Genomic DNA, 17,184 nt, shown 5'->3' with positions numbered 1-17,184 from the left:
TAAATTGAAGATCCAAATTATTTATAGCTACGGTTTGAATATAGCGTGAAATCTAAGATTTAAGATATATTTGAGATATATTACTGTAAAGTTTCAACCTCAGTATTATTAAAGGCTTTAATGGCAGTACATGTAGAAACATCTACTATTTCGAAGGGAACTTAAATCCTTGAACTAATGTCAGTTACTCTCGTCTAGGATCAGGTAACCGCCACTTCATCTTTGGGCCACAAATCAAGAGAGGTGCTGTGAGGGTGGCGGGGGCGTGGCCATTGGCTAATTGGCAGCCGTAGTTCATTAGTGTGCGAGTCACACGCTGATTAGGCGGCGGGAATCAGGACTCGGATGTGGTTGCAATTTTGGTGTCACAGCCACAGAGCCACACAACAATAGCAATCAAACGAAATTGATGGCCTAGAAACGGGATGCAAATTAATTGGTCCTTGAAAATGGACACTCAATACCGTTTATAAGAAAATAATAGAACAATAAGGTATATCTAGGAGGTAAGGGTTAATTAAAAAATATAGAATATATTACATTTCTTGAATCCAGGATTAAATTACAAACAATACCGTCAACAACGGCCGACAAAACTGGCAACAATGCAGAATGACTTACTAATCCCGGCTTAAAAACTTACCGCAAAAACTCCTGACTCCTGAAAGGACACACCGTGCGACAAACGACCTAGTGGTGTGGTGAGTCGCTGGGGGAAATCCTCATAGCATTCATCGGAGATGGGAAACAAACAAGATGCGACGAGCCCATAAATTAGCATCACTTAAGTGGCCAGATGAGAGTCGGGCAGGAGAAAACATTGCTTTTCTCGGAGGGGGCGTGTAATCCTTTCAACGATTAATTGCAACCTGCCCGCCCACAGAGACGAAGAACATGAGGGTCCTGGGGAGGATTTGGATGTGAATATAAATGGCTAATCAGACAGGAAAGCACACAAATACAGACACAAATGTCATGTGGGACAGCTAATGATATCCACAAATCCCCCAAAACTCAATCAATTGTTTTCGCAGAGGGTTGTCATGGTAAGGATAACATATCCAGAGATGAAATCAAATCACATAAAAATGTATTTGAACATTGCTTTATATAATAATAATATTATTATTATTTTAATCAAAATTCGAATCTAACATCGAGTTTTAAAGTCCTCTCTTGATATAAACTTAACCTTGATTCCATTTCCCCTCCATTAACCATATTTTTCCCATATATTGGGGATATGAACTTGAAACCATAAATCCTTTTTATGGCTTTCCATTACACTGGATATTTCCTCTGAAAATTTTGGTCACTATTTTTCAATACCTTAAAAATAATACACTTTCGAAAGGCATAACATGTGGATTTTAACGTGAAAGTGTAACTGCTGGTCATAAGACATAAGACTCATCTTTTCCTTAAATAAATTTTAGAATTGTGTAAATAATTAATCTTTTTTATAGAGAACTCATAATAAATAGTTGGGAAACCGCAATTTAAATCGAAAATGTATACCCTTGCTCTGGTAACCCATTTTTATGTACGCAACTTTTTTTTCGCACTAGGCGCACATTTGTGCAGCCTGTCGCCAATCGGTGACTTATTGCATTTTCCTCCTCCCAGCTCCTCTCGTCCTTGGCTTTCCTCCCTCGTTTTCCAGGACTTTCCCAAGCCACGACAAGCAATGCAGTCAACTGAGAACGAACTGGGCAAATAAACAAGGGAAAGCGAGGAAAAGTCAAGGGAAATGCCTCAAGGGATGGGAAAAAAAGATACCTCTTAGGCGGTTAAATAAAATGAAAAAATTAAGGTTTATAAAAAAATATATGTAAAATAAATGAACCAATTTTTGATTTTTTTGTATTAATTTTTATTACACATCTCTGGAGATAGTTGCGAAGTATACCATACTTACCTGCCAGAAACCTTGACTTATTCGCGGCTGTTTGCCTTTTCTTGACTTTTCCTTCATCTGCCCTGATATCCTTGCTTCTTTGGCGTTTGCTTAGCCCGCTTGTTGTTGGTCCTTTAACATTTTTAATGACTTGCAGTGCATCCAAAGGAGCAAAGCGACCTGTCAAAGGCATCAAAAAGGGCAAGGAGCACTGGCAAAGTTCAAAGCTTTGACGTTTCACTAAAGGCCTACCGACTTAAAACCTATTTTAAATTTTATTTAAAACATTTGTATACAAATAAATGAAAATGAAATGAAATGTTTAAGCAAAAAACATCAATTATTCCATGCACTCTCGGAAGTGTTAATTTAAATGGCGTCAGTTTGAATAAAATCTTTTATTTTTTTGGCCAACACATGGGCCTACTAACGTGTTTGTTTCGTCAATTGGGCGAGAGTGCCTGGCGGGGATGGGGCCACTTCAAAGCGATATCATGTCAGATGCAATGCAAATTATTGCACTTAAAAAAATCCGGACACAAAAGCGATAAAACGATACCAAAATAATATGCTGGATGGGGGGATGTTGGAGAATATGGTGGAGGCATCGCCGGGAAACGAATGACAGAGGCTTACGCATCGCTAAATATTAAAGTGGCAATGAATACAAATTGTCTCGTCAAAAGCTCCTGCAATCCTTTTTCCTTTGGCAGCTGCCGGACAATGAGTGCCAGGATTGTGTGTGAGAGTCTGTGTCTGTGCACAAGGATATTTGCAAGAGTGACCCACTTGGGGGAATTGATTGAGTAAGCATTTAAAGGGATAACTTTGATGGCAAAGCCGCCGCAAGGATTCGCCCAAGCAAAGTGAAGTGAAGTGTGGTCCTGTGCCTGTGCCTGGCTCTTGGTCTGGGAAACTTTCAACCTAAGTGATTCTTAGTTAGTTAATTGGATCGACTATGTTTGTTCAGCTTCCAGCTCTCGCTCCTAATATGGAAATTTATGGGGCTAAAAGTTAAGCGTAAGTGGGCGAAAACTTTTTCCAGCCAGCAGCTGTTTTTTCCTTCCTTTTTTGTTCTGCAAAAAGTTGGACAGAACATCAAGTTCATTGACTACAACTACCGGAGCTGTCTGCTTTAATAAGCCGGCCAATTAGGCCAGTCCATCTCTTGAGTCTACTAATCTTTAAATTCCACTCGAATGCTCAGCAATTCCAAACAATTCAATCGCCCCCGCATCCTTCAAAATAACAAGAATTTCCAAAAGCTTAGGCCATGGCCTAAATCAAATCAAATATTTGACAAGCAGAGCGATTGGGAAGAGCTGTCAGCAGCGGAAAAATATTCATTTATTTGTTCAAGTGTCCTGCAGAACCATTAACATTCAGTTTCCAACAAAAAAGTACAAATTCAATTGAAGAAATAAATTAATCTTTAATTTGTGGCATGAATACTCCACAAAATTATTGTTAATAGCTGAGCTCGGCCAGAAGAACAAGGAATCCTGGCTAATGGCATTTTAATTTGTGTCCAAGTAGGGGAGCTCTTAAAGTAATTCTGGAATTGAAGAGCCCTTTAACCTGACAAGGCATTATCCCATAGTAAGAACTTCATTTGGAAATCAAGAGCTCAGCGGTTAAGTAGCTTACAAGGTGCCGGTAAGCTTCTCTTGGCCAAGGTGTTGGCCATTCGATTGGATGGATGGATGGGTGGTCGGATAACCACAACTACTACAGCAACAACAGGCTATTACTGGGCCAACTGTGAATGGGCCCGTAAATATCCGGAACACAATGAAATGGAACCATGTCAAGAGCTAATAAGCAGCCTCATTTCGAATTGGATGGGATTGGGATTGGGCTTTGGATTGGGAACAGAAACTGTAGGCCGGAAAAGTTCGTTAAGCCCTCTCTCTCTCTCTCGGTGTAAGTTAATTAAAACGCAAACAGCCAAATGGCAAATGATCAAAGTGCCAAAGACAGTGGCCCGAAAGAGGTAGGGGGCGGATGTGCTGATGCCTATATTGGCAAATCACTTTGCACCGCAAACAAAGTCCACTGAGCTGGCATTCGAAGTTGAGCTCCCCATCCCAAAGCCCCTCCACACGGAATACCATGCCACATCCACTTTCCATGTTAACTGCAACATGTGTCAACTGGTTTTGCGGGTTGTTCGCCGGGGGAGTCACTATCCGGTGGGCTGGGATAGTTTCGTGGGGTAAATGGCGACTATGGTTTAGGCTGCTTAACCATTGTAATGTCAGGGTTACGAGGGAGTGGCGCGGGGTAGATGTGCGGTCCAAACCACACACACCTCTCGCTGGCTATCCCGGGTGAAATTTATTGGAGCACATCAATTCGAAAGCCTTCACAACTCTGTCCGCCAAAATCCGAAGCAGGACAACACGATTTTAATTGATCGGGATCATGGAGTTGGCTTGACATCTAACTGCAGGCAATTACAAGGACACTACTTCCAAACACTACAACATAAAGCCTGAAGTTAGGGTGCAATATTTTTTGTTTCATTTTATTTTCAAATATTTTTCAGCCAATATTCCATTAGCTGTGCTTTCAATCCACTCCCTCAGGGCTGGAACACTCGTGTAGACAGAAGGGAACCGAGGATCGGCACAGCCCACGCCCCAGGACACAATGCCCACCTGACGGTTGTCCAGGACCAGAGCTCCACCGGAGTCTCCCCGACAACTGCCTCTGTGGTAGGCCGAGGCGCAAAGCATCCTTTCCGATACGTTATTGTACTTACTGTACAGCTTTCTACACTTTCCAGGATCCACTATTTCACTTTCCAAATACTGCAAGACTTCCGCGTAGCCGTAATCCGTGTATCCCCAGCCAGAGACAGAGACTTGAAATCCTGGCGTTGGCATATCCTTTGCCAGTTCGATGGAACGAATACTATCGTAGTTCTCCAGATCGAGGGGCTCACTCAGAACCACTAGAGCCACATCGTTGTCGAATGAGGTGGAGTCGAAGTCTCCATGGTACACAATCAAGGACACGTCCAGGAGAAAGCCTCCGAAATCTACATAGCTGGAGCCCACACGCACCACCAAGTGTTCGGGATAGTATTCAATCACACAATGGGCAGCCGTCAGGATAATGTAAGGACTCAGGATGGAGCCACCACAGATGTGACCGCTCCACTCCTGAATCGACACTTGCCAGGGGGCCTTCTCGATGGAAATGTCCTCGCCGCCAATAATTTTCCGATTAGGAAGAGGTTTGGAGAAGGCCAAGACAACTACTAAGCACAGAAAGAATAGTAAGTTGTACTTAAGCATTTTAAGAATAAATTTTAACTTAAAATTGCTCCAAGTTTAGTTTTTAGTTTACTTTTATAGGCGTGTTTAGTAGGAATGCGGATATATTTTAATGAGCTATGAGAAGATAATTTTAAAAGAGTATTTTTAAGATTAAATTAAGGTCTAAAATCCTCATAAATATAAAAATATCATAATAAACACTACTTCTCACAAACCTCTCTAAAAAAAGGTATAATTTCGGACAAATTTCTCTTAATTTCCCTCGCTCTCTTTAGGTTGGGAAATGTGGTGAGTTTGCGTTGAACTGGGAAAGAGCTCTCCGATAAGGTCTAAAAATATATGTTGGGTTGTGTGTTTTAGCAAAAATCTTTTTGCCGGTTTGTTTATCTTACATCTGAGGTTTTTTATACGTTTTTTTAGCCGGCATTTATAGCCCATTCAGAAGAGAAACAAAAGTGTGTCTGTGTATTTGTTTGAGTTTGATTGCGAGTACGATTTAAGCTTCCAATTGATTGTTGTTTTTTTTTAAAGCCAGACTAAAAATATTTGCAGAATCGATTGGTCTGAATTTTTCATATATAGTTTAATGCCCTACCTCTGGAAATATTTTAGAAATTAATGTTCAAATTTATTGACAATAATTTACGCTTACGACTGGTCCATTTGTTGGGCCATAATTCAATTTATGCCCCGTCGGCAACCTCATAACCCAGTTTAGAGCCCGGCTGAGATACACTTGGACGGCAAATATAAATATAAATCAACATGCTGCTGCTGCTGCCTCCAAATGGCATGGGTGTGGACTGATGAGAGGGGTGGGGGTCAGAAAAGAGTGACCGTCCGGGCAATGGTCAGAGATAATATCTAGAAAGTTTGCGACGGGAGGGCCACAAAATGTGGGCCAAATGCGGCGAGGAGCAGCCATAGAAGTGGCTCAATGAGACCCACTTGAACCGAAAGCCCCAACAAATGCCGAGCTGGGCCGGGCCAAAAGATATTTAGTTATTTAGAAAACCGCAGAGTGCAAAATGCCTGCCGAATGTGCCAATTTCCCACTCCCCGGCGGATGAAAACAATTAAAAATTCGTGTCAAAATGCGACGAAACGAGTACTTTCAGCCAAAGAGGTGGCAAGAATTTTAAATGCATTTCAAGGTTCGTGCACCGCACACGCAATGTGGCACAGCGATTGCGTGGTGCAACACACGCCGACTGCCTGATCCGAAAGGTGGGCTGGTTCATTTAGCGCAAATTAATTTTAAATTACAGAAACGCCGTGGTTTCGCCGATCCATCACCGGGTGGGCGGTTGGCTTTAATTAATTGCATTTATACCACCTCGTAAATATATATTTAAGCCTTTTTTCTGGTATGATAATTTGCATTTAATTTTTGCACCACTTTTGGTTATGCTTTGTTAATTGCAATGGCGTCACTAGCCCGGGGTCAAAAGGGTCGACCAGGACAGACAATAAACAAACTCAGAAATAACATTACGTATACGCCATGTATTTTTAAACATCTAGTGTGCGATTGTGGCAGCTGAGGGAACTGCCATAAAATGGCGCCATGTGCTATTAAATAAGTTTTTAATTGAAATCAATATTTCAAATGCAATTAATTTTAAAGTTAGGGTGCAATAATTTAATATTCGAAAAGTAATCAAAGTTTGAAACATTTTCCTAAGAACCCTATCCTATGCCCCTTTATATTCTCGATCAAATAAATTTTGATTTAATTTATCTTAAAGGCTAAAAGCCCCCTTCTATTCGCTGGTATTTTTGAGTCGAGTTCTTTGCAATATTGACACGCCCCGCACACGTCAATCATTCAATGACAGACATCCAAACACTCGACTTGAGAAGCAGATTGACAGACGAGCCGAGAATCTCCACCATAACATACCATACACTACATAGTACTTTTCCCTGGCTTTTCTTCGCCTCTTTTGCCTTGAATTGCCCCAGAATCTCGATGGATGTTGCATGCCCCAGACATGCTGCAGCTCAAGTGCAACCCAACCCCTCGTGGGCCGAATATTTTGTATTCAATCCAAACATTTGTCAAGCCATTCAGCCAGACATGTGATGTTGAATGCTGCCGGCTGCCGTCTGCCTGAAAGTGATTTTCGATTTGCAAAATTGATTCGATTCTGAATCGAATCGACTTTGTGGCACTGCCCATACACATATGATTTGTTATGGCATTTTGTTTCCAGCAAACATAATTCGATGCGAATACAGGGCTAATGAGCCATGAAAAGCTCTCCACGTAATTCACTGTGAAACTCTATAATTAATGCCATCAGTAATTTAAATGTCAATCCGAAAATCTCCTAGATAAAAATCAATACATAAAGGCATTTCTATAATTTCTATAACAATAATAATAAAATTAGTATGGATTTAATATTTGGACTGGTGACTGGTAAATTATAATCTAGCCATGAAAACGTTTTGTTCTCCCCCGATTTTCTTCTGGCCGAAATTAACGACTCGCGCGCTTTGTTAGCCATTTGTCAAATTAAGTATACGCCATGGTGCCACATAAATTCCCACAGATAGAGAACGGCCGGGTAAACGGATACTTTGTCTTGCTCGCATTTTAATTGAGTACATTATAGTATAGGGATGGTCGGCATGTTAAGAACCTTTTCTGAATATTAAACGCCATTAAGTGTCCCCCAATCGACCATTTTGGACTAAAAGGACGTTTTTCCACTTCCGTTTCGGCCGCTGATTGATTGCCAGCCATTTCGTAATTAGTGACACATTTAACCATTCATTCATTTTGGCCATGTTTGCTTGCGGGCCGCACATGTTTGCACATTTATTTGCCTTTTGTATGGAAACTGCCTCTGTTTCTGCCACGACCCTGTCCCTGCAACTGCAACAGCAACTGCCATTGTCAAGTGCACACAATCCAGCTTCGAGGGCGATAAGCCTGTTCAATTAACAGAAATTCACAAATTTGCCAACTAACAAATTTACAAATTTTAGGGCAAATTGCAAAATCAGTCAATATTTGCCAAGGTCTTTAATTAAGGTTCAATTAAAATTGATGTAATAAACTACAAGCAGCTATAATCAACTTCCGTACAAGGAGGAGTCCTTTTATTTCTAAATTGAAGAATTCTAATGACTTTTTAATTAATGTGATGAATATCTTATAAATTGAAGAACATGTCATATTACAATCAAGAGTGTTTAAGGAATAGATTCTTGTATAGGTAAATATTGACAAGATTTTAATTTATTTAACATTTTAAATAAACCTTTAAATTTAACATTTTAAATTTAATTTGAATTTCCTTAACCCTAAACTTTCTGCATAAACTATTCTACAAAATTTTTCCATAAATCATCAAGTTCAAACGAAATTGCCTAGAAATCCTTAGCCAGCCCGAAAGTCTTTGCATAAATCTCAGCAAAAACTTTAGAAGGCTTCTTTCTCTAAAGTTGAAATGCATAAAAAGAAGAAATATTTTTATAAAAATATTGAAATTATATTGCAGACTTGGTTGTTATTTTGTTGCAGGCCAGCAAACGCAATGGAAAACAATAACTAGGCCAGGCCAACACTATTTTCATTTGGCCTGACCAACTGGTAAAGTCAACCGCCATCCGGCAGTGACTCCGGCTTTTTGCCTGGACCACGGCTGTGACTACGGCTCTGACAACGTTTTCCGTGCTTCATTCTACGGCTCCAGCCAAGCCAGTTAACCGCAATAATTTATGCCTTTGAGCCGTGTTCGAGTCAAAGTCTTTTGTGTTTGTGGGTGGACTTTGTCTGTGTGTGTGCTTCCTTGTCTCAGTGTGTGTGTGTGTGGCAACATAATTTTGCCTATTAAAGTAAAACACTAACAGCGCTTATCATTACAGCGTTGCACACACCACGGGGAAAACAACAACACTAACACTAACACCAACAGTAACAACAACAACGTCCCTCTCAGTTACATAGCGCATCCTTTCGTCGCCGCCATTTTGTTTAGTTTATTCCATGGTAGTGTGTGTGTGTGTGTGCTTGTGTTGTGCCGTGGGAGTCTCTGCCTCGCACTTCCTAATGCAAAAAAGCGACTTTTCAGCACAAATTTTTAGCAAAATTAAAATATTTATGTTGCCGACGTGCTTAATGCCCGGGCTGTTTCACCCACCTTCTCTCTGTTCCTCCCCCACTTTCCAAAAACAGTAGAGCCCATTCCCAAACCCCACAACCACCTCCGGCTCGCAGAAAAGCCATCCAACCATACCATTCTCTTTAGTTTTTCGGAGTGTGTGGGTTCCCCGGTCGTGACTACGTGCGTGGTCCCTATTCCGGATCCAGACGATGATGAGCAGCGGTTTTTGTACCCTGTCCGAGGGGAGATGCATAACTGTTTTCAGGATTACCCTTCCTAAGGTGGTCACATATTACGGTATTCTTAAAGGTTAAGCAACCTTCGAAAGGTTAAAAATTCAAACTAATACCTCTGACTTTTAAGAAAAGGATAAAATTACAAAAACTATTCCTTTTATTCATTCAAAAAACTATAATAATCTAAGAAGATATTAATTGTAGAAAGTCTGTTTTTAATCTAGAAAGATGGCCAAAAAACTATCCAATTCTAGCCTTAACTCAACAACAAACTATAAAGTACTAAGAGTAATAAGGGTATTACCCCATTCGTTATGATAATTATATATTCCTTTCCTGTTTTAATGCCACTGCACCAACACAGACACACTCTCTCCCACGCTGTCACGCACACAAAGGCAACTGGCCTGCATTAACATCCTTCCTGTGTCCAAAGGACGACAGCGCCGGGCGACACTGCCACTTAATGTTCGCGCTTTAGCTATATGAGATGCGGAAAACACGCCGCCCAACCCGTCCGCGGAAGAGCTGCAGTTACAGCCATATTAAAAACAATATATTTGCGTCAACTTGCGCCCCGGCCATTTATGGGCCCTTCAATGGCCATTAACTATTTACATTTCTGGTTGCACTTTGTACTCGCCGATGATTAACGGCCGTCTCAAATGGCCTGCACTTTGCTGGAAATCCTTAAAGCATCATTAAAACTGAGAACACAAGGACTTGAGATACTGGACGGGAAACGAGAGAAAAAAAGTAAATTAAAGGAAGCTCCTGAGGCGTTGTTCCACTTATTCTCTAGATATTTCTTTTGTCGGACATTGTTTTTTATATTTATTTTATAATTTTTTTTTTTGTTCTTGTGAAATTTTTTGTGTGGCGCTTGCGTTTGCCTTTTACATTTCCCATTTTGCCGGCGTCTGTTTCTTGTTAAAAACGCTTGAAATTTATGACTATTTTGGGACCTGCGGCAGCTTGCTCGGCCGAAATGCTCTTAGATTTTTCAACTCTCTGCCCTTTGCGGTTTGCTTCCACAGGGCTCCTTTGGCCATCCATTGTCCTGGCTTGTGGTCACGGGGTTTAAAGTTTAAACAATTGCAGATTTGTCTTTTAATTGTTGCCTCTGCTTTGGGCCCAGTTTGTTTTGGCATTTGCCAGGTTGAAAAACGAGAACGGTTACATTTTTCCAAAATCTAAAAGTTAAATTAATTTCATTTAGTAGCTCGCTCCCATAAGACTCTTTTGACAATCAATGAAAACATTTTGGAAAGGACTAAAACAACTTCCTCGATTCGTTTACACCACTCAAAGGATGCTCGATGGGAAAGTTTGTCCAAACTCACGAGGCTAGCAGTTACTTCTTTCGAAACTCTTCTTCTCAATTTCTCAGTCGAGTGCATTTGATTTCATTTCATTTCTCAAGCCAGCCATGACAGATGGCAAATAAGTTGCTCATACGCCACGTTGTGCACCGTACACGCAGGACCCGACCAAAACGGAAGGATAGAAGAGAGAAAAACCCGCACACATCCCACAAAAAAAAATGCAATTCAATCCCATAACAAATCAAGTGCGAAACAGATGTCCATCTTGAATATCAAGCAATGAAAATAAAAACGGAAATTAAGTAACATTGCCAACAGAAAATAGTTAAAATATTCAATACGAAAAATTCGACTTCTGACCTCTGACTGTGACCCTATTTTTTGAAGCTTTGTTTATTTTTGTCCTGCAAACTTAAATTTAAACAACTAAAAGCTTGTCTCTCCATCTAGCCCTGCGAAATGAACAACAAAGGGCAGAGCTGCTGGTGCTGCAACTGGGAAACTAAAACCCACAAAAACCGAAACCGAATGTGGATGATGGAGAGTGTTTGTGTCGATGGGACTGCGGCCGCATTTCGCACAAATATTGACACATGTGCGGGGTTCCAAAGTGCACCGCCACCCCTGCCCTCCAGGATACCAACCTGTCCGACCATTAGATGATTTATAGGTCAGAGATGCCAACCGTATCCTGATCCGAAAAGCGAAAACAAAAGCGAAAACCCAAAACCGAAATCGAAAACGAAAATAAAATCGTGGCTCAGCGATTGACAGGACAAAAGCGGATGCTGTTCCGACTGCCAACAAGGACTTGCAGCTAAAAATTGCAACAGACACTTTATGGACGTTGGATACTACACTAGTATTCCACCTCCAGTTCTTGCTTCTGTATCTCTCTCTGTCCCAGGCAATTAACGAAAATTGCTCTAATGAAAAATACTTGGCCAAATGCGGTTGCCATTGACAGGTGGAGGAGCCGCCGGTGGTGGAAGGTGTTGGATTGCACACGCTTCTATTGTTATTTAATAATGAACTCGATGTCGGAACAATGGATCCGATAGATTCGGGTCATAGAATGGCACCAGACTGGTCTACTAAGTCCCAAACCAGAAAACAAAGAACAGGACAAATGAAAATCAATATATAGGAAACTTTGCCGCTATTGTTTTAACAGAAATTTATTAACTTTCCAAGTGCCTTAGATTTTTAGTTTATGTTACCTTAAACCTTTCACATTCCCATATCAGCTCCATGACTTTGGTCTATTAAGTATTCATAACTTTGAAATCAATTTTTGCACTTAGACTTTTTCCATTTTTTCTGGCTCGAAAGAAAATCTGTTTAAAGGTGTCATATTCCTGGCACACAGTATCCTGGCAACTTCCACATCTGAATCGAGCTGACCATGGCAGCAGGATATCACAGGTGTGGAGCTGAAATAAATTCAAATTTGTAACACGACGTGTTTCGGAGGGAGCAAAAAAGGAAAAAAAGAATTGAAATTAAAAATTTTTGCTGTTAGCAGGAATGGGATACAAGGACAATACCACGGTAGAACCCACATCAAGCATTTGTCCTGCTGGCATTTGCTTTTCACTCCATCTCCAGCACCATCTCCATTTGCATCTGTGTTGGTGTGTTGGTCCATGTCCTTGGTGAGTCCTGCCGCTGACTGTTAGTGTGAGTGTGAGTGTGCTTGTGTCATTGTTGTATGAATATTCGTGTGGCAGTCGGTCGTTTATTTGCTCGCATTACAATTACCAAAGGACCGAAAGGACCTCGCTGCCCGTACACGTACGCAATTTGTTTGCACACCTCCACTTCGAGGACAAGGGGCAGGACTAGTGTTAGTTTGCCCAGTTACACAAACAAATTAATTTCGGCCAGACACTCGAAATGTTTAGAACATTTGCCAATGTTTGTAATTGAATATTGTGCGAGTGGCGGAGAGAGGAGTAGGACCGGGAGCAGGACGAGGCTATTCCCCCCAAAAGGACACACCAGTGGGTCAAATTATGCAAAACTAATTATGATTATGGGATCGCATTGTCGCCAGTAACTCGCTAACTAGAATCGAGGCCAGGATGCCAAATAAAATTGAATTTCAGCGCAAAATTAACTAACATATATTTTTTTTAAATAAAATGTAATGTCCCTGTAGGCTAATTATTTTTTAGATCACCAATATTAATGGCAGTGATGGATGAAAATTAAGTTTGCAAAATTACACCTAACTGTAATGAAAATTATGTCAGGTAATTTATATTTTTTAATACACCTTTAATGTATTTTTGGTTTACCTACCTATTAAATCTTAAAGTAATGATTTTAGAAAAATAAACAATAAAACCCAAGAGACAAAAATGCTTGCCATGAATATTTGATTTTATTTATTTGCCAACGGAAGTTTTGAAGCGGCGACTGCATGTACAGGATATTAAAAGGACACGTAGTCATGCATGTAAAAGTCAAACAGCGGCATATGGAGCCTGTCCGCATAGTAGTTTATTTTTTTTTTTTGAAATTTTTTGTGCAAAATGTTTGTTTTCAAGTTTTCTGGCCGCCAACTTCCTTTTGTTTGCTGTCAGAACTTTAAGTGTTAAAGGCGCTTTTGTGGGCCACAGAGAGAATTTTAATTAAAAAGACTAATGAATTTTTAACAGGACTTCCCAGGACTTCTCCGAGGCCAAGCAACTCCTCGAAAGCAAAAACAAAAAGACAATCCCCAGAGCCAGCGAATATCCAGCTCGTCTGTGGTTTCTTTGCTCTGGATGTTGGCACTTTTTTCCCGCGGCTGAAATTATGACCACAAAAGCAGCTCCAAAAAGTCATCACGTGACCACACAATTGTGCGGTCAACACGTTGACCCCATCCCCAGATCCCATACCTCTCAGCCTCACCGATGATCCTGTTGGCCGAGTGCCCGACCCTCGAATTTTCCGTGCTAATGACATTTCAACTATTTTAATCTTTGGCTTCTCTCTACACTTTTTCCACTCAGCATTAATTAAAGTGCAATTACTTTCGGCTGCGGTCTCATGTGTAAAAGACTTTCCAAAAAGGAATGAACATCCTGCGGTTAAGGTCTGCGCAAACCCTTGGAGATAAGCTCCAAACAACTTCCCGATTAAATTGACAACCCAATTAGCTAAGGACTCTCCGGGCCGACCGTAAATACTTCGAATATCCGACAAACAAACAGTAGCAGGAGATTGCATAAATCTTCGCCAAAAAAAAGAGAAGGGCCAGGATAACAAAGCTGCACAGGCATCCAGACTGTCTGCATTAACCCGATGGCTGCTCTTGGCATTATTTAAAATCACAGAGCCTTCAAATTGCATTTTAATAGAATTTATTGCGCCGAACCGATTTCGCCAAACGAGAAAAGTACCCAGAGCGGATAGCCCAAGGATCCGAAATACAGAAAAAAATAGTCAAAAAACCGGATTCCCTGGGTCCTGGGAGGGAGAGAATAATTGCGCGGGACTGCAACACTTGACTTTCCGTGTTGTTTGGAGCAATAAAATGCTATTCTCAAGCAGTCGCATTGATATGCCAGCGAACTGCGGAGGGAAAAACCGGGAAATGGAAAAGGCAAGGGCGAACGCGGAGGAGCAAAAAAAGGATACGATAACAATGGCAGCTGAGCTCCCTTCTCAGCTACAGCAGGAAGGGATTGGGAATTCGGAATCCCGGGCTCAGTGCAGTCGAGCACATCAATTCCGCCGTTTCAGTTTCACAATTCACAAATGCGAAATCCTTCGCCAGGACGAAATGCATACAGTCAAACACAAATTATTACTTGGCTTCGTTCCAGAATGGTTTAAATTACAATTTGCAAAATATATACATACATATATATATTTATATTTATGTACATGTCCTTCACAGCAGGCTGCCTGAAGGAAAAGCGAACAAAACTGCACCCACAGGAAGCCATTTAGTTCGGCTTGCCACCCCATTCCCCCCAGGGGGGAACCCATAATTCTTTCATAAAAATCAACAACCAAATAGCAACTGCTGTCTGTCGGCCCGAAGATAAACTTTGCTCTGCCACTTTGCTAAATAATTTATCTTTCCATTTTGCACTGCCTCTTGGTCACCACTGCGTATGCGTGATAATTATGATTACAATAAAAGGTTTTCAAGAAAATTGCAAGAAAATGGTAAAGTGAGGGAGAACAGTCTGGTAACTATTTATTTATTTTTTTATTTACAAAATCTGTTTAAAAAAATCAATGAAAAGCTCAATGAATGAATATAAAATTAAAAGTACAATAGGTTTAACTTGCTTACAAAATATTTAACAATGGACCCCAACAACTTGACCTACTTGTTTATGTAAATAATGAGTCTATAATATCATAAAGAAGCCTATCAAAACCTAGACAAGCACCTTTAAAGTTAAGCACTAAGTCGCTTACTTTACAACCAATAATAACTCTAGTAACTCTACTGGAAACAATATCTAAAAATGATATTTAAGAATCTAATTTTTATTGTGGCTTTAACTCCCATATTTGGACAAACAATTCTAGATGAATTACCCATAAGAATACAACAAGTTCCCTGGCAAGTTTCGGTTCAAATCAATGGCAGACATAATTGCGGTGGAGCTCTACTAAGCTCGGATATAGTTTTGACTGCCGCCCAGTGTGTCAAAGGTCACAGAATCGAACAGATATCAGTACGAGCGGGTACTATACTCCGCAACTTTGGAGGTCAAGTGATCAGGGTGAGAAAGGTGAGAATGCAAGTCTTGGGAATGCGATCCAGTGATGTGGCCATAATTCTGCTGAGTTCTTCCTTTAAAACTGGCTATAACATAAGAGACATCCCATTGGCCAGTTCTCCACCCAAAGCTGGAACCAGAGCGACGGTATCGGGATGGGGGCAACTAGGTGCTATAGTTCCTCCATCGGAGATACTGCTCAGGGTGAACCTTAACATCGTTGATCAGCTGAAGTGCTCGACTGAAAATGTAGCGAAACAAAGGATAGTCCTCGCTGACGAAATCTGTGCCGCACCCCGAGGCATTATACCGCTGGCGTGTCAGGGATTCTCGGGCGGTCCTTTGGTTTCCGCCGGTAAACTGGTTGGCATCGTTTCCTGGAACAATCAGTGTGGTTTCCTCAATATTCCCAGTACTTATGCAAATATTCCCTTGCTTAAGTTATGGATTGAAACCACCTCTAATCTAATGAGAATTTTGTAGAATTAACAAAAACTCTACCTTTTCTTTTTTGCTTCAATTTTAAAGTAAATATTTACAATTTACAAATTGTATTCGTTTAACCAGTGCTTGTTTCTCAAAATTGAAATTTAATTCATTTTATTCTATGACCTGGGGACCATGGCTCAGATGAATATTATTAATACGGCCCATAAGCCCAATAAATGCTCATGATTTCTCTCTCGATGTTCGCAGGAGGTTTTTTTTTGGTTCATTTCTTTATGTGTTGTTTCTGCTGTTGGTCGATGGCTGTGCATTTTTTATGGTTATGAGCTTTATTGTAATGACCATTAAAATTGGCATTGTTATGACCCTTGTCTGGTGGCAGACAAGAGGGAGGTTGACCCACTAAGTGAATATGACAGAGTGACATCCAGGGATGCAGTTGCGATTGAATGGATATTAATATAGTTAAATTGTGAGAAAGTTTGAAGGGGATTTTTATTTAATTTTTTATAATCTTGGATTTAATTTGTTAAGTGAATTAAGTTGAATTGAATTAAGTGAATCAAATGTGATACAAAATAATTAAAAGAGTGTAAGAATATAAAATAGGACTGTTAATAGCTTCTAACATATTAAACCTATTTTAAAAATATATAAATATTATATTATATTATGTATTAATGTATTAAATATATTATTTTTGATACATTTTTTAAGTTAAAAATAATTAACAAGTATTTTTTATGTAATTTTTAACATAGTTACTTCAACCCTACGCAAATCAGCAGGAACGACAGCAGCTGCATTGTCAGCTTAATAATTACAGTACACACATATGCAACTGGCACACAGAAACGCACACACACTCTCTCACACACACACACATGCAAACAATTGCCGTTGCATCTGCGAACAATTTGAACATGGCGAACTGAAAACAGAAAACTGAAAGCCAAAGGGGGAAAAACCTGCTGGAAAACTGGCAGACATTTGCACGTCGTCAGTGTCGACACATTAAAATAAATGAGACTTTTGCCTTAAAGCAGCTGTAGGTGATGCTTACCGTTATCGTTGTTGTTGTTCTTGTTGCATTTTCAGTTGCAATTATTATTGCTGAAGCATTTTCACGTTTTTCCTCAACGCC

At 40.3% G+C, this 17,184-nt stretch overlaps 2 protein-coding genes and 1 long non-coding RNA gene across 3 annotated transcripts; 2 read left to right on the top strand and 1 right to left on the bottom strand.

Moving 5' to 3' along the window:
• Positions 1–118: 118 nt before the first annotated feature.
• LOC116654931 lies at positions 119–1,780 on the top strand. Its single transcript, XR_004310089.2, has 3 exons — positions 119–506; positions 556–1,046; positions 1,627–1,780. It is a non-coding gene; the product is annotated as an uncharacterized LOC116654931 (long non-coding RNA).
• A 2,635-nt stretch (positions 1,781–4,415) lies between these two features.
• Positions 4,416–5,199, bottom strand: LOC6497437 (vitellin-degrading protease). The gene has a single exon (XM_001962044.2). The coding sequence runs from the start codon at positions 5,197–5,199 to the stop codon at positions 4,420–4,422; it is 780 nt and encodes a 259-aa protein (XP_001962080.1). The 3' UTR covers positions 4,416–4,419.
• Positions 5,200–15,282: 10,083 nt separating this feature from the next.
• LOC6502451 (trypsin alpha) lies at positions 15,283–16,280 on the top strand. Its single transcript, XM_001962045.3, has one exon. It carries the CDS (start codon positions 15,336–15,338, stop codon positions 16,074–16,076), a length of 741 nt encoding a protein of 246 aa, XP_001962081.3. The 5' UTR covers positions 15,283–15,335; the 3' UTR covers positions 16,077–16,280.
• Positions 16,281–17,184: the final 904 nt, after the last annotated feature.

This window comes from Drosophila ananassae, chromosome 3R, assembly GCF_017639315.1.
Source record: "Drosophila ananassae strain 14024-0371.13 chromosome 3R, ASM1763931v2, whole genome shotgun sequence".
In the NCBI taxonomy this organism is placed as follows: domain Eukaryota; kingdom Metazoa; phylum Arthropoda; class Insecta; order Diptera; family Drosophilidae; genus Drosophila; species Drosophila ananassae.
The sequence above is the reverse complement of the archived record's forward strand: the minus strand, read 5'-3'. Positions and strand labels throughout refer to the sequence as shown.

Bases quoted from the DNA above. Each gene is read 5' to 3' on its own strand.
- LOC6497437 (XM_001962044.2), bottom strand. From the start codon at position 5,199: ATGCTTAAGTACAACTTACTATTCTTTCTGTGCTTAGTAGTTGTCTTG.
- LOC6502451 (XM_001962045.3), top strand. From the start codon at position 15,336: ATGATATTTAAGAATCTAATTTTTATTGTGGCTTTAACTCCCATATTT.